The 15863-nt window shown below is 40.5% G+C and overlaps 1 protein-coding gene across 5 annotated transcripts in view; it reads left to right on the top strand.

Moving 5' to 3' along the window:
- Positions 1-44: 44 nt before the first annotated feature.
- fhod3a (formin homology 2 domain containing 3a) overlaps positions 45-15863 on the top strand; it is a 59539-nt gene continuing 43720 nt past the window's right edge. For all 5 annotated transcript variants that reach the window (XM_044171313.1, XM_044171312.1, XM_044171311.1 and 2 more), the window contains exons 1-3: positions 45-217; positions 5468-5577; positions 10029-10096. In XM_044171313.1, coding sequence (XP_044027248.1) covers positions 53-217; positions 5468-5577; positions 10029-10096 — 343 coding nt within the window. In that variant the 5' untranslated portion in view covers positions 45-52. The remainder of the gene's footprint in view (positions 218-5467; positions 5578-10028; positions 10097-15863) is intronic.

The raw sequence follows: 15863 nt of genomic DNA, 5'->3' as shown, positions 1-15863 counted from the left end.
CTCTCATTAAACCGGGCTGCCCCCTCAGAGGAGCCACTTGCATGGATGCACCATGGCCACGTTTGTCTGCAGGGTTCAGTTTTTAGATGACACCGATCCATTCAACAGTACCAATTTCCCAGAACCGACTAGACCACCGCTGTACACCTTCAGGGAGGACATCCCACTCATCAACCAGTTAGCAGGCGTCCACCGGCTCCTCAAAGCTCCACACAAGGTAGGACCAGCTAGACTATGCAGCCTTATGAAAATATGTGATGTATAGCGAATATAGGAATTTATAGTGATATATTCCACCTTAAAGAAATATAAGATCACTAGACACTGAAAGACATCTAATCTCAGGGCCACATGAGGCTGTTTTGCGACCTTTAAGACTGCTGTTTTTTCACTTCAAGCCCACTGCAAATAAACTTCCATACCCACCATTCAGAGGCTATTTTGAGAGCAAGCACAGCTGATTGGCTCTCCAGCCTGAGGACTGAAACAAGTTTGCCTCCAAGCCCACAGCAACATTAAACGTGGATTTCACTTGTTTTAGGCTAAATATCTTGATTTAATCCCATGTTGGCATACATTTGAGAAAGATGCTGGATCTCCACCAGCACCAAGAAACCTTGAAGCAGAATCTAACCTTTGACCCCTCTGTTTAGGGGGCAAGACATTAGAATAAATCCCCTTCTCAAAGTGAATAATCCTTTTTTATTGCTGAATATATTTTGCACTCTGCTTAGCATGTCGCAGTGACAGGTGTGCAAAGGCATCAGTGCAACGAGATATATCCCGAGTTGCCTCATTCATCTGCAAGTGACAGCCATAAAGCCCTGGTGCCCGGCGAAGAGCCTGAATCACAGATGATCAAATTTAGTGGGGAGTGTCAGATTACGATGAGTTTGCGAGCGAGAGAAAGTGTCTGTGTACCATTCTTAGTGATTTTCAGTGTTTAAAGCAACCCAGAAAAAAAAAAAAACTGCCACACATTCCTTACTGACACGGGTGAGTTACACAAACACATGAACACACCCACAGAAGTAAAGCAGAATCTATGTGACCTTATTTTTGTTCTTCATTTGTAAGTAGATGCTATTTAATTCAAGCTGAAAATATAGACCGAATTTAATTGAAAATAAAAGTGAGACACAAGGAGAAAGAGTGAGTTCCACTGCTGGCACACTACCCTGACTGCAAACCAGCGTTCAACAGCAGAGTGGTTTTCCAGACCAAGTAGATCTTTTGCTGCCCCATCTTTAAAAGCCACAAAACAAATGAAAAATGGCCCACAGCACAGAAAAGCTTATGATTACAACCTACACACGGGCAGATGGCACAGCCCGCGTTCGTGTTTGCAATTTTGTTCACATCAGGAGGAAGGCTGTGCGCAATGGCAACTGGATATTGTGCTTAGATTATGAAACTGAACTGTTGCAAATTTGCCTGTCAGACTGTCCAGATCTAAAAGTTGGTGTTTAACATGAATGTTATTATATTATTGGAAAATGTCAAAGCTAGCAAGACAATTTCCTGAGCAGTTTCTCATGCTCTCTCTCTTTTTGTCTTAACCTTCTGTGCTCTTCTCTGAGAAAAGCCTACTGTATTATTATGTTGTGATGGTAGAGTGCTGTGTATGGCTGGCTGGGCTGCATGTAAAGTATAGGTCACTTGTCCCAGAATTCCTGTGGCCCAGGGCCTGGATCCCTGTGACACTTTGTTCTCCTCACTTTGGGTGCTGTGGTTTTCCTGACCTCTTCCTCCATCCTCCTCTTCCACCTCTCTGACCATGCACCAGTTCGTACAAACGAAAAAACACAAACACACATAATCACACGAATAAGGTTAGTGGCTAACTTGCCAGGGCATGGGTTTTTATCCAAACTGCTAAACAAATAAGTTTCCTTTTGATTCTCACAGAAGATTTTTATCACTTTCCTCTTCTAGGTTTAAAGAAATAAACCTGAAACGATAAACAAGGCTCAACAAAATTCATCAAAGCTGAATATTTTAATGTTATTTATGTTAAAATGTATAGATAGGTTATCCACCCAAAATGATACATAGATGTTCAGCTGAATGCAGAAGCTTCACCATCAGTCAAACAGCTACAGTTTTGCAGGGAAAAACTCCCATTCCCCTCAAAAACAACAAAGCCTAGACTTCACAGCTCAACTTTTATTTCATTACCAAAGGGTTCCCATTAAAGCAACACTGGGAGATTTAATAGCCGTGTAGAACGCGCCCTCCTCCACGCTCTTCAAAGAGCCCGATCCTCTGTGGCTCTGATTTTGACACAAAAAAAGTTCTTAAAAACTCATCGTCTCAGTTACGTAAGGGCGTTGTTAACTGTCGACCCACCGTGATTGCCAGCAGGCTTGGTGTTGTTTTAATGTGGAAGTAATTACTCCCCTACCCCCTCTTTTTTTTCTCCACTTCGCTCTTCTGGGAGAAGTTGATTAAATGAGTGTAAAGTATACTAGCCACTAAGTGTTTCCCTGGCCCGTCCCGGAGCCTTGAGTGTGAAGAGCTTGCGGTTCCTTCTGGAGCCACCTCTCTGCCGGCTCCGTCCAGCATGATGTGTTTTGTTATGTTATTACTACTATTACCCAAACGAAGCGTTTTAGGAAAGGGACACCCTTTGGAGCGTGAGCTGTTAACGTATTGTGTTACAGAGTGGTCTGAGGCTGACTTCTCGCTGTCCAAGCAGTATTTGTATGATTGAGTAATATGTGTAGATAAAGCGGAGCAGCCAAAGAAAACAGGGAGCTGGAGGTGGAGGTGGTGGTGGGGCTCTGTCTTGGGACATGTGTTAGACAGAAAGGGGGATTTTCAGAGACATTAAGAAAGCCTCACTCAAGGACAAGACATACTGTTAAGTAAGTAGAATATTCATAAAAATGCTGAATAATGCTAGCAGATTGGGCACAAGAAAGGCTTTTGTTTTATTTTATTCCTACATAAAAACTGGGGCAGTGGGACAGGGCATGATAACCCCACCCCCACCCCACATGTCAAACCTCAAGCTGTGATTTTCCAAATCTCACTGGCACGGAAAGTGTGAATAACAATGGCACTTCAGTAGCTGATGAAATTGGGGTTAGACTACAAAGATGGCCTCCACATTTGCACTAGAATGCTCATGTTCTTTTCCTTTTCAGTAGTTATTTATTAGTATTTTAGTTAATATTATTTAGCAGCCAAGCAGGCTCTAGGGATGGCAATGTTCATTTGTCACTTGGTCTGTCCACCACTTTGGTCCAGACTAAATATCTAATCAACTATTGGATGGATTGGAACAAAATGTTGGATTGACATTCATGGTCCACATACGATGAATCCCTTTGAGTTTCCTGATCCTCTGACTATTCCTATAGCGCCACCATGAGGTTGACATTTGTAGTTTTGAGTGAAATGCTTTGACAGTTATTGGATGGATTGCCATGAAATCTGGCACACACACATTCATGAATGATGATGAACTGTAACCACTCTGGTGATCCCTTAATTTTTCATCTAGTGCCATCATCAGGTCAAAATTTCAGTTTGTCCAATACTTTGGTTTATGACCAAACTAGTGACATTCCCATCAGCCTCAGCTGTACTTTGTGTTTAGTGCTAATTAGCAAATGTTAGCATGCTAACACGCAAAACTAAGATGGTCAACTTGGTAGCCATTACACCTACTAAACATCAGCATGTTGGCATTGCCACTGTGAGCATGTTGCCATGCTAGACATAGCATTTAGCTGAATAAAGGCATGCCACTCAAGGTCCACTATATTTTTCCTTAGGGTTAGGGGCTGGGGTAACCCTTACCCTTAATTTTTCCTGTCCACACTATATCACAGTGGTCTACCTGGGAAAATATGGTTATGACAGCATTTTAATTGGCCCTAACAGACTAAAATTTCAATTAGGGATGTGTCCGATAACTGTGTGCTTTGCTTTGCGGATTAGCTATTTGGCACAGATGGATTATTGTTGTTGTGAGGGGAAACTGGAGCAGAACACAAAGTCACCTCGTTTGCTCATGGCACATGATTCCTTGCTCTGAGCTTTGGATTACTTAAAGAATATATGACAGGTTAGCGTAGGACTGCAAAGTGCATTGGAACATGGATGACAGTCAGCTTCTCCTTTGTAACACTTTGGCCTTGGCAGTGCCCCCCTTGAACTCCCAGCCCCTGTGGACACACCCACCCCTGTGTGCATGCTGCCTCAGAGCAGAGCAAATATAGCAAGGTTATATTTATGCTGTGAGTCCATCCGACAGTCCGTCTCTCTGTTTCCGAGTGAGAAGGAGGGACGGACAGAGAGCAGCAGCAGGTCTTGTGATCTGTGGTCTCTGCGGGTCAGAGAGTGTCGTCATACAGCTCGCCTACACGGCCAGAACTGCAGAGGCCAGGCTAGGTTAGGCCTACCAATGCCATAGTGGTGCTAAATGCTAACTCATCTCATGACTCTGATCTCATTCACCTATTCATACATCAGCAGCTTTAACAATAAGTTGCAAAGCTCATAGCTGATTGTAACAATAACACAATGATGTTTGTTACTTTTTATAAGTTGTAGCTGGGATGGCTGCTTGCACCTGCTATTAACTTGTGACTGAACTCATAAATATCAGTGCCGGTGGTGTGCAGATATATTACTGTGCACCTGGTCTCAAACTCTGCAGGGTTTCTCATTACACAGCATAGTGGGTTAATTCTGACGTAGGCCACTCTGCAGCGCTACCTTAGATCATGCAGCCGCAGATGGCATGGGCGCAAGATTGGTCTGTTCTTGAGAAGTGAAAAACAGAACCAAAGCACAATCTGCTGTGTGCATGAATGTACACATGTGAATATGACTGTGATTGCTCCCTCCACAAACATACAGAGACTTAAATGTGCTGTAGCTTCATATTGTACACAATATTTTACATTTTTCTCACACCTGGTATTTAAATGCACTAAAATCTCTCTTTCTTTCTCTGTGTTTCCCTCTGGTTTTGGTTTCATCTTATGCAGCCTTTATAGCTACGTCTCTACTAGTTAATTCCCTTAACAGCTTTGTAATGCCAAAAGCAGAGCCACACCGCATATGACTCTCCCACTTTTCATGGATCACTGTACACACTCGTTTTCAAATCCTAGCCTAGGCTTTATTTTACAGACTCAAATTGTTTTAAAAAAGGGTGTGAAACACATGCGGAGACATAGCGAGGGAGTATTAAAAAATAGTGGGCCCAGTGACCAATGTCATTCCTGTGGGTGGTTCATGTACGTACATCACAGCCTGGCCAGGGAAATTTCACATGCCACCCTGTATGTCCAAGCACTAAATCATATTTTCCATCCCTAATTAAGGTATAAATGCCAATTTTAAGCTGGTAACCACTTTTACAGTTAAATCCAATCCAGCATCTTAGTTCAGGTCTATTTCATTCATTAAGACTTTTGTATTCAAAAGATTTTTTCATTCTTTTCCATAGCTTGATGACTGTACGCTGCAGCTCTCCCACAATGGCACCTATCTGGATCTGGAGTCCTCTCTGGCTGAGCAAAGGGACGAGCTGGAGGGCTTTCAGCAGGATGACACAGGGTGAGACTGATTCACTTTCATACCCTTTGAAACAGTCAGACATTTACACTCTCACTCTTCACTGTCAAAACATTTCTAACTATTTAAAACAAATGATGAGCCCCCCCCCCAACACACACATATATTTTCTGAGTTTCTCCATTCTTATAAAATGGGAAGAATCACAAGCTGCTGGATATGGATTTCTTGGAAGCACAAGTTCACGGAAAGTATGAAGCGCTCTGGAAAGCGGGACAGATGTGCCCTCCCTTACACAGCTACAGCTCGTCTCTCACTGTGTTTTTACAATAATTGAAATTCTGATCTTCTTTGTGACAAAATTTCACACTTCACAAACCTGTCAACTGTAGAAGAAACAGCATGATCACTGTGTAACAGTACTGTCATGAAGTATTTTTAGTCTCTCAAATCTCCCAACAGCAGTGCTGGTGTCTCTCTTTGGGTCAACAAGAGAAATGGAAAATGGAAACCTGCTACTAGGGCTCAAGATTTCCCCCAGAAAATTGTATAGCAGAGGTGGTAAGCCACCTAGATCTTGACACACCTTCTCTTGTGATCAGTTTAGTTACTAGATTGTGGCCTAAACAATAGCCACACTTATTAAAAATTTGGCATTTTCTGTGTGAAAATAGCACCTAGTGTTGCCAGGTGTACAATAATTATCAAATTTGTATGATAATTCAGCTCTTTGTATGGGCAACAATTCAAAATACCTCTAAATGTACAATAATTTCAACATGTTTCAGGTTTTTTTCAAATAGTGAAATGATACATAGATTCCAGCCTGATTATTCATCATATGTTAACATATGTCATTATGTCAGTGTATTATGGCAAACTGCCATAGATGAGATGCCATAAATTATAATGAGCCAGTCACAATTGATTTTCTGCACCTGGCATCACTGTAGCACCACTAACCTTTCCCCTCGAAGGTTACTTTTTATTTCATAAAAGTGTATACATTTTTGATGTTAGCAAAAGCTGTCTTTATTTCAGCTTAGGTGGCCAGCCTCTGCTATAAAATGCTGTGAGAAAACCTGAGGCTAACATATTAGCTTAGCTACAAAAACTAAGATTCAACAAAGGAACCTTTTGAAAAAGATACAAGTCATGACCGAGGAGTTATACAGTAAGTTCCTGAAAATAAATGACCAAATAATGTAGCTTGCATTTGTTTTCAAAATGATGTCATTGTGACATAAAGTTACAGTTATCTTCTAATTAGTGCTATGGCTAGCCGCATCAATTCTAGCTAGTTAGTATAGTTAGCTAGCCTTAGCTAACAGCTTAATTTTTCTTTATGTATGTAACATTAACAAGCCAATTAAATTAGCAAACCATACAATTAGATAAACAAGTCGGCCTACTATAGCTACAGTTACTAACTACATGTTTGCTAGCTGTTGTGTAAATCCAGGGGTTTAACAATGAGCCAGTGCTTAGCTGACCGAGTGTTGTTAAGTTAGCTAATTAGCTGTATACTTACTTACTTACTTAGGCCTTTGTATTCCCTGAGAAACTTGGGCCATTGACAAGAGCCCTCTTTTGGTTTTCATTGATGTTTCTGTAGCATGTATGTTTTTTACGGGTTGGGGTTGCTAACCCCAAGCCCAACCTTCTACAATTTCTGGTTTCTGGTGTGTTTTGGAGTTGATTTGTTAGTCCCCTCCTCAGCCTATTCTCCTCAAGGTTATGGATTGTCTCACATGGGACCAGACAGTCTTAGGGTCGTGTACAAGCTGTCTCGGCACGTCCAGCCCAACCAACTCCTGCTACTGTGTAGTGACAGTACAACATTTAATACCAGCCATGCGAGGCAGCACTGTATAACGGACATTATCTACATTCAACTGATGTACAGTAACATTATCAGTGGTGAATTAGTAAGTTCTCAGTTTTAAAACAGTAGATAAACTGTGTTCAATGCTGCTGTTGAGAAGGCTGAGTCACAATTTTAGAAATGCACTTTGTTCTCAGTTGTTGCCTCCAACATGGGTGACAAAGCATATAGCTCTGACAAATACACAGCTGTTAACTGGCTGCATTTAAGTGTGTGACAGTGTGTGTTTGTGGAGAGCTGTGGTATGTTGATCTGTTTGGAGACTGGGGGCCACAGGATGATAAGTGATGGTGGACTCACATAGCTGGGTTGTTCTCTGTGTCTGTTTGTGTGTGCTTGTTTCCATGTGTACATTTTTTTGTTTGTCTGTGTGTGTGTGTCTTTATTATGCGCTTGGTAAGCCATGTGACATGATAATGGACAGGTGATTAAAGGCATGTGTTTCTGAAGTGATTAAGATCTTGGGAAACTGCTTTGATTGGACAGGCCTGTGTGTCATCCTGTCATCCTATCAAATGTGGCTTTTACCAAGATCATACTGTATTCACAGTAGGAAATAAATCACACATTGGGTTGGGTTTGACCCTTTCTTGGTGAAACATCACAAAGGTCGAGGATGCATGCTTACGCACTGAAGCCTGTCATGTCCTCCCTTTGTTGAAAGAACACTATTTATACAGTGTCAAAAAGGAATAAACTAATCACACCCAATATCTCAGCCTCACACCACATATTGCACTTGTGAAGTCAGGCAGGTTTTGACAGCTGTTCTTAAAGGCATAGTGGTTGTGAATTTTGGGAGTGACTACATGTGTCTATTCATCAGTTGTGATGCTACTGTGCTGTATTTATAGCTGTTTGTCACATATTCCCATTTATTTAATTTTGCCTTGTCTAAATGCATGTCCATTACACTCAGCTTGTTTGTATCATGGTATTATGGTAATTGGCTAGTGACAATGTGATATAAATATATTTTTATAGTATATAAGTAAGGCTTATTTTTTTGTACTAAAACTTACTTAGTGTTTTTCTGACAATCTGGAACTGGAAAACTGAAAATTGCCTTTCGCTGAAAAAATGCCCAGGGTGTTATAAAGATTAGATTGGTGTTAAGTGATTTTCACCCAGAATTTATGTTCCCACGCATCAAAAATGTGTGGCGATTCCAGCTGCGGCAAGACACTGCTCACCACAGCTGACAGTCAACAAGGTCCTCTGGTGACGAGGACAGCTCAGAATATGCTTTCACTGAGTGAAGAGAAAAGTTGGAAACTGGAGGAAACTGCTGTAGATTATGATGCAGAGTAGCCATTTGGGCTGTTTTTGTATTATTCAAAGTAAAGTGAAATAGTAATTTGAATACTTAAAATCTAAAATATAATGAATCCTGTATAAGTTAAAAGGGTATTTGTAGTGTAGATGCCAGCATTTTTAAAAGAGACATCATTTGATACTAATACCAGCTAGCATTTCTTAACCCAAAACATCTTTTTTAATCCTCACAGTTATAAATTTTATATGTTGAATCTTCTTTTATACTCTCACATCCAATGGTTTCATCTTGAGTCAAATTTCTCTGAATGGCATAAACCCTCAATCTCTCTGAGTCTCTGATTTGACATTGTCATTCTCACACAATACATTATCAGACAGGTACGGTAAGAAACAAGGATTTGCAAGAAAAACACAGTTCTATCAGCATCTCAGCAGATTGTGTTAACATTTTGCTCTATTTACGAGCAAAGCTGATAACGCAGCTTAACGGAAGGATAAGAGGCCAGCTGGTCTCTTGTTTGGGTGTGTGTTATCCTTACTGCATGTTATGCATAACGGGTGTATTGCAGCGGTGTGTGATATCAGAGCAGTCCTTTCCCTGCTTGGATTGGATGCTATCAGCATGTTAGTGATGGAAGTCAGTGATTACCTCCTACAGATTTGGAGGATAATAACTAAGGTTTGAGAGAGAGTTTGAGTTGCTCTGAAAATACCATCATACTACGCCTTTAAGTTTGTGTGTGCTCATTTTGTTTTCCCACTGGAAATATGCTGTGTATGAATATGTGCTCACGATGGTATGTGGAGGTGTGTGTATATGTGTGTTGTGTCTGTTTCTGCATTTCTGCTGTCTGTCCTCAGGGCTCAGATGTGAATCAGTATAGGGGTACAAATCCAATGCAGGCCACTGTTTGTCTGCACCATTCCCATCATGCCAGCTGCCTCTGCATGCTAAAAGAGGTCCATCATAACAAGGCCTCGTGTTTTGTCTTAAAATCTAATTTTTCTTGACACAAGAATCAAAAATGTTGTTTTCCTTTAAAAGCAGTAGCCAGTTGGGTGAGATAATTGCACTTCATTTTCCAGTGCTGTTTCACTTGTTGCAGGATATTCTTCTCTAGTAATCAAGTGTGATTGAATCATGAAACAAGACAGATCACTGAGCTAAGTTCCAAGAAAATTACACTTGTTTCCAGACAGTACGTGAAAGTCAATTAGGTTTGGCCGTAATTGAAATGATTGTCCATTAACTAGATAATATACTTGCTTCCATAAAGATATTTTTGAATTGATATTAATTTTTCTTCTTTCTTGCTTCTTTCTTTGTCAGGTCCAGGGGGAAGAAGCACAGTGTTATTCTACGGACCCAGCTAACCGTCCGTGTACACGCCTGCATCGGTGAGTGCTGTGTGACATTTTTTTGTATGTGTTTAACATGAGTTTCTCCCTGGACACACACACACACACACACATGCACAGGCAGACACATCAGCAAGCCTAAGAACACATTGTACCACATGTTTAGATGGCTGTCCAGGGGTTTACATGTGGTACGTGCTGGGGGCAGACCTGAGACCACTCAGAAGCAGGTTTGACTGGTATGTGAATTTTTTTCACATTCAGCATAGTGTTGTGATCATGTCAGTAATTGCATTAAACATGTATTGTGGGAGCTTTTACATGGTTTAGAGAGGGAAAAGTGAATGGAAGCTTGTGTATGCCCTTCACTGTCCTCAGTTTGTAATGGTGAAGAGGAGGAGGGAGGTGTGAGTAGCAGCAGAAAAGGAAAATGATGTTATAATGAGAGTAAGGAGAAAGAACTGAATAAGAGATTTACAAAGGAGGGGAGGGAATGATAGTAGACGGAGATGAGAGGGTGACACACTGTCAAGCAACACAGAGGCAACAAATCTTTTTTATCATGATACTACACCATGTTTTTATCTCTATCTGAAGGCTATGTTGGATAAACAACTACCTTGTTTTATGATGAGAACACAGACAACATTTATGCCTAGTAGATCATTTGCCCCAACAAGCCTAAAGTAACCTGTAGATATATAGAGTTTTCACATTGATATATTCAAAATGTGAATTTTGCATTCTAACATAACTTAGCTGATGAAGCAGCCGTACACAGCCTCCCAACACCCAGCACCATTCATGTCCCATGAAAAAAACAAAAACAAAACATAGCCACATAATTTTTAGCAATGTTCTAGAGACGGCAATGTCGGTCAAGTGATGTATTCCTTTTACATCTTTTTTGTCGTCTGTGTCTTTACTGGCCATTCTCTCTCTGCAACTTAGTCTCTTTATACCCATTAAAATCACCCCACTCTTTCTTTCTTGTGGGTCTGTGCTGCTCACTCCTTTCCTCCATGACTCGTCTGCATGGTCAACATTCTCCATGCCAGTGATAGCAGTGCTAATTCTGGATCCTAGAATCAGTGCCTTGGATTGGTTGAGAACGTGATGAGGTGAAAGGTCACTAGGAGTGGGACCAATGGTGTTAAGGAGAGAAAATGTGCAAATACAGAAAAAAAATCATCAGTTTCTCATTTTATTATGTTTTTTACATAGGTGACATAACTAACATTACAAGAAAATAACAGTTGATTCTAAACTATTATCATAAAAGTGACTTTAAGAGATATTTTTGCTGTAAAAAGCAGTTTACATTTTCCCAATCTTAGGAACATGACCCCTGAACTTGCTCCATTTTCCCCACCTTTATTAGATTGCTATGGACGTATGGCTCCTGTCTTCTCTAGAATGAAGGCTCTCTTAAGTCCCACAGACGGGTTCTGAAAAAAACCTGACCCAAGTCTGCAGCCACCTGCTGCAAACATACATTAGGGGTGAAATATGCGACATCCTCGGTTCGGTACGAGGAAGTCGAGTTCTTCTCCCCACAGCGTTCAGGCAGCCTCTCAGTGCAGATTCGGACCATGCCAAAGCAATAAATACTGCTATAGGAGTGTTTATCTCTGCAGATATGAGACCATACTCGGTAGTTACAGAATTTAAGCATATGGTCAAAGTGCTTGAGCCCCGCTACAATGTGCCTTCACGTGTGAATGTTAGTCAGTATCTTGTGGCTGCCCGGTATAAACTAGCCTAAGTTTCAGTTTTTAACAGTCTTACGATGGAGCATTATTGACATTTTTTTGTTATATATTTGTTTTTATTGACAATATGCCAGTATTTGAGTGCCTTAACTGTTACAGTAAGAATTATAGCCAATGAGCCACAGTTGAATGTTTAAATTTTTCTAAATAAATGACAAAAATACTATTTTATAAATTTTTTTGTTTTCCCTGCTGAACCGAAAACGTACCAAACTGTGGTACATACCAAACCATGAATTTTGTGTACCATTACACCCCTAATATACATATATACACACACCCACACACACACACATATAAAACACAAACGCTTGTGTGATGGAGTGTGAAGTGGTGTGACTCTCATGCAAATGTAATACACACACCTACCCAAACACACACACCCATGCACACAAACAAGCTCTTATGAGGGATCCTCCCGTGGCTCATCTTACCAGTACAGAACTTTTTAATTAGATGCATTTCCTTTTGAAATGGGCATGAGTGAAACTTGAATTTTACCCAGTGCAAAGGCTTTATGATAGAGTTTTCTCACTATATTGACCACAATCCAGATTTCATTCAGCATGGCACAGATGCTGGGCAGCAACCAGATCCTGACTGGAGTTGATAATGTGCAGTGGCACTTTGTAATTCTGCTGCATTCAACGACATATAATCAGATAGTGTGAGTTAGTCCGAGCGATCCATTCACTTTAGAGATCTACTGACTGTTTTTCGCCCCCTCTCAGAGTTGCTTCAATGAGTCGGTTCAGCTTTCCAATCATCTACCCGTTTAACGCTCCCTAATCCTTCGGGGCCTTGACCTTCAAATCGCCAGACTAGTAGTCAGCATACTATCCACTAAATGAAAAGTCTGTCGCAATCAAGGATACAAATTTCTTGCGGAATCAACTATCTGTGACTCACAATTAGTTAGTCAGTATAGTAGGCTATCGTGTCATAGGTTCGAATTAAGTGCGTGGATTGCTGACCGTGCCACATGCGTGATAAGTATTTGGTTTATGTGATTGAAATGCAGGAAAGGATCACTTCCTTACAGATTTTCCAAATCTTACTGGCTTATTTCATCAGCTTTCAGTTTTGATTGATAAGGCTCAGGATTTGATTGTATTAAGGTCAAATGTTCGGGAGATCTTAGGGTTTGCGGTTTCTTTGCGGTCATTCATTGATCTTCTTTCAGGGCCACAAGGTTGAAAAAACTAGTATAACTGAGAAACACAGCTCCCCTTGGCATTTCTTGGCACCGTTATGAACAGAAAGCTCAAATTACATGCCAATTTGATGTTCGATTAAGGATGCTCTGTGATGTGCATATGTGTAAATGAGGGTGTGATAATGCGTGTGAGTTAATGTGTTTTTCTGTTATATATGAAAAGGAGTACACATTGGCATGGTCAGCAAAGCAGTGACTGTGTCTGCTGGTGTAAGCACTACTCTGCAGCCAATGTGTGTACAGCGGAGAAGCCTTTGTGGAACTTTAACGATCCCCACCGGGAGCTGGGGTAAATTTTACAGGAATTTACCTTTTTAATACAGGGCTGGTGTCCTGAGTGTCCTCAGCTTTCCCCATCTACTTTATATCTCTTTCATGTGTTCTTTTGTCTCTCAATATCTACTTGTGTGCCCTTCCCTCAGTTGATCCCGTGGTCCCGTCGGAGTGCCAATCAGAACTCCTTGTTTAAGGGTTAATTTTAGCCCTTCTCTGTTGCAGCAGAGTTGTTGTGGACCGAAGCTGACTGGTGGAGAGAGGTGGTTCAGGGGTGGGGGTGAAGTGGAGGTGTTATCTTTAGAAAGTGTTGACAGCACAGAAACATGTGAGGACGGCAGCACAGTGCTCTTCTCACTAAATGTGAGAGTTACAGGAAGCAAGAGGGGCGAAAAAGGATTCATTGAGGACAATAGATAAGAATTGGAAGGAATAATGTTAATAGGTAGTATGAGAAATTATGCAAATGTTATCTTTTTGTTTTAGTTTTTTCTAAAAACTGTACTAAGCAAGAATTTTATGTAATGAGACTAGAAGTCTACAGCCCCGCTGGCAGCATCAGTGGCACTTGGAGGCATCAGTGCACATTACTTCCCACAATGTGAAAGCGTCAAAGCAATTATCTATTAGGGATGTGAATTTGTTCAGTGTCATTATGTGGCTATGTAATATGCGTCTACCTTACTATTGTATAAAGAGCAAGCAGGACCGCGATCTGCATATTTGATGGAAATTTGACAATTATTTTATGACATGGCTTAGGTGAAAAGTTGACATACTGGCCTGAAGGCAGTACTATAGCAAAGTGTCCAAAATGAAAAGGGTTCATCCTTTTGGGAGCATGAATGTGCTTGGTAAATTTAATGGCAGTCACCCCATTAAGGTTTAATATATTTTGTGTATACTTGAAAATTTTTCCTGTCAGTGGCTCTAGAGGAAAGGTCAAGGGGTCACCTAAAACATCATGACTCATCACCTAGGGAACATAATAATACTACAGCCTGACAGATACTGGATTTCTAAGGTGGATACTGATATTTTGGATTTTTAAAAGTCCGATAACAATATATTGGATATACTCATTTTTCAACATAATAGCATACGACTACGACTGAAACCTTTTCTATGATAGAACACTCCTGGACAAATGAGGGACTACACCGCCGTAGCATATACAGACATTTTTTATAAGTAAAAATTAGTTTTTAAATAATTATAACAGCTTCAATATGTAGGGTGCGGGACATTTTACAGTTAGAAAATTAAACTTTAGAATAGAAAAATAAACTTTGGAGTTAGATGATAATTCTCTGTGGAAACCGTTGCACATACAAGTAAATGGACTGTACTTATATAGCGCCTTTCTAGGCTTTCTGACTCCTCATAGCGCTTCAACTACATATCTCATTCACCCCATTCACACACATTCATACAGCGATGGCAGAACTGCTCATCAAAGTAACTAAGCATTCACACACATTCACACACTAAAGGCACAGCCCTTGGGAGCAATTTGGGGTTCAGTGTCTTGGTGGACGACCCGCTCTACCACTAAGCCACAGTCGCCATATGAACTATTGGTAATATAAAAATATTGATTATAGCCACTTTAAGTATTATATACAGTTTTTTTGTTGGTTTGGTTTTATGATCTTCATTAGTTATTACCCTGGTTTATCTACTCTACACATAACATAAAAAAACAAAATACAAGTCAATCATACATAGACAAAATTCATGAAATTCAAGGCCAAAGTTAGAAAAACATTAAAAATGAATGATAAAACAACATATGAAGCTGCACTGGCTGAGTGCAAACTATAATTTTCTCATTTGTACACTGTTAAACTGCACATTACTCGGAAAATTTTCAGAATCCCAAAGCTTTTGTTTCCCATGTGGCCTAATTTCCCAGCCTCTCCTGAAATGAAAGGATATGCAGTAATTAAATACAGTTTAAGTGATCAAATATGGAGAGGGTATGCTATCTGACAGGTAAAGCTCCCTGTAATGAGTGGTACAGCAGGTGAAACAAAAGAGCCGGAGTGCAGAACAAAAGACCTTGCATGTGTTTTGGAGCCTGTTCAATCCCTTGGCACTTACCTCTGGAATTTAGCCCTTTTCCAAAAAAATTGGCTTCTATACTGTTGGATTTCTGCGCCCCAATTATCCGTCTCTAATCACCCCCTGCAGTATTGTAAGGGAGAGGCAGGGGCCAGAGGTTGAGGTGGACTGAAGGTTGACTTGCTTTGATTTTCTCTGGTTGTGCTGTTACATAGCAAATTGGCAGCTTGTTGAAAACAGAGTTAAAGATTGTGTTGCATCCCAAAATACGCCTGTCCTCACACCACTTTTATTTCTCTCCCTTCAGTTCAAGTTGTTTGTTTTTATCCTGCTTTGATTGGATAAAAAAGTAATAATTGGCCGCTATACAAAAACAATGGTTTATATTAACTGTAGTTATACCGTGAAAAGAGATATTTTGAGGATTTGATGACATCAGTGAGAGTTACACAAATCAAAGTCTCTGTAAATATGAGATTAC

The sequence above is a fragment of the Siniperca chuatsi genome, linkage group LG17, assembly GCF_020085105.1.
Source record: "Siniperca chuatsi isolate FFG_IHB_CAS linkage group LG17, ASM2008510v1, whole genome shotgun sequence".
Lineage (NCBI taxonomy): Eukaryota > Metazoa > Chordata > Actinopteri > Centrarchiformes > Sinipercidae > Siniperca > Siniperca chuatsi.
This window is presented reverse-complemented; position numbering and strand designations above follow the sequence as displayed.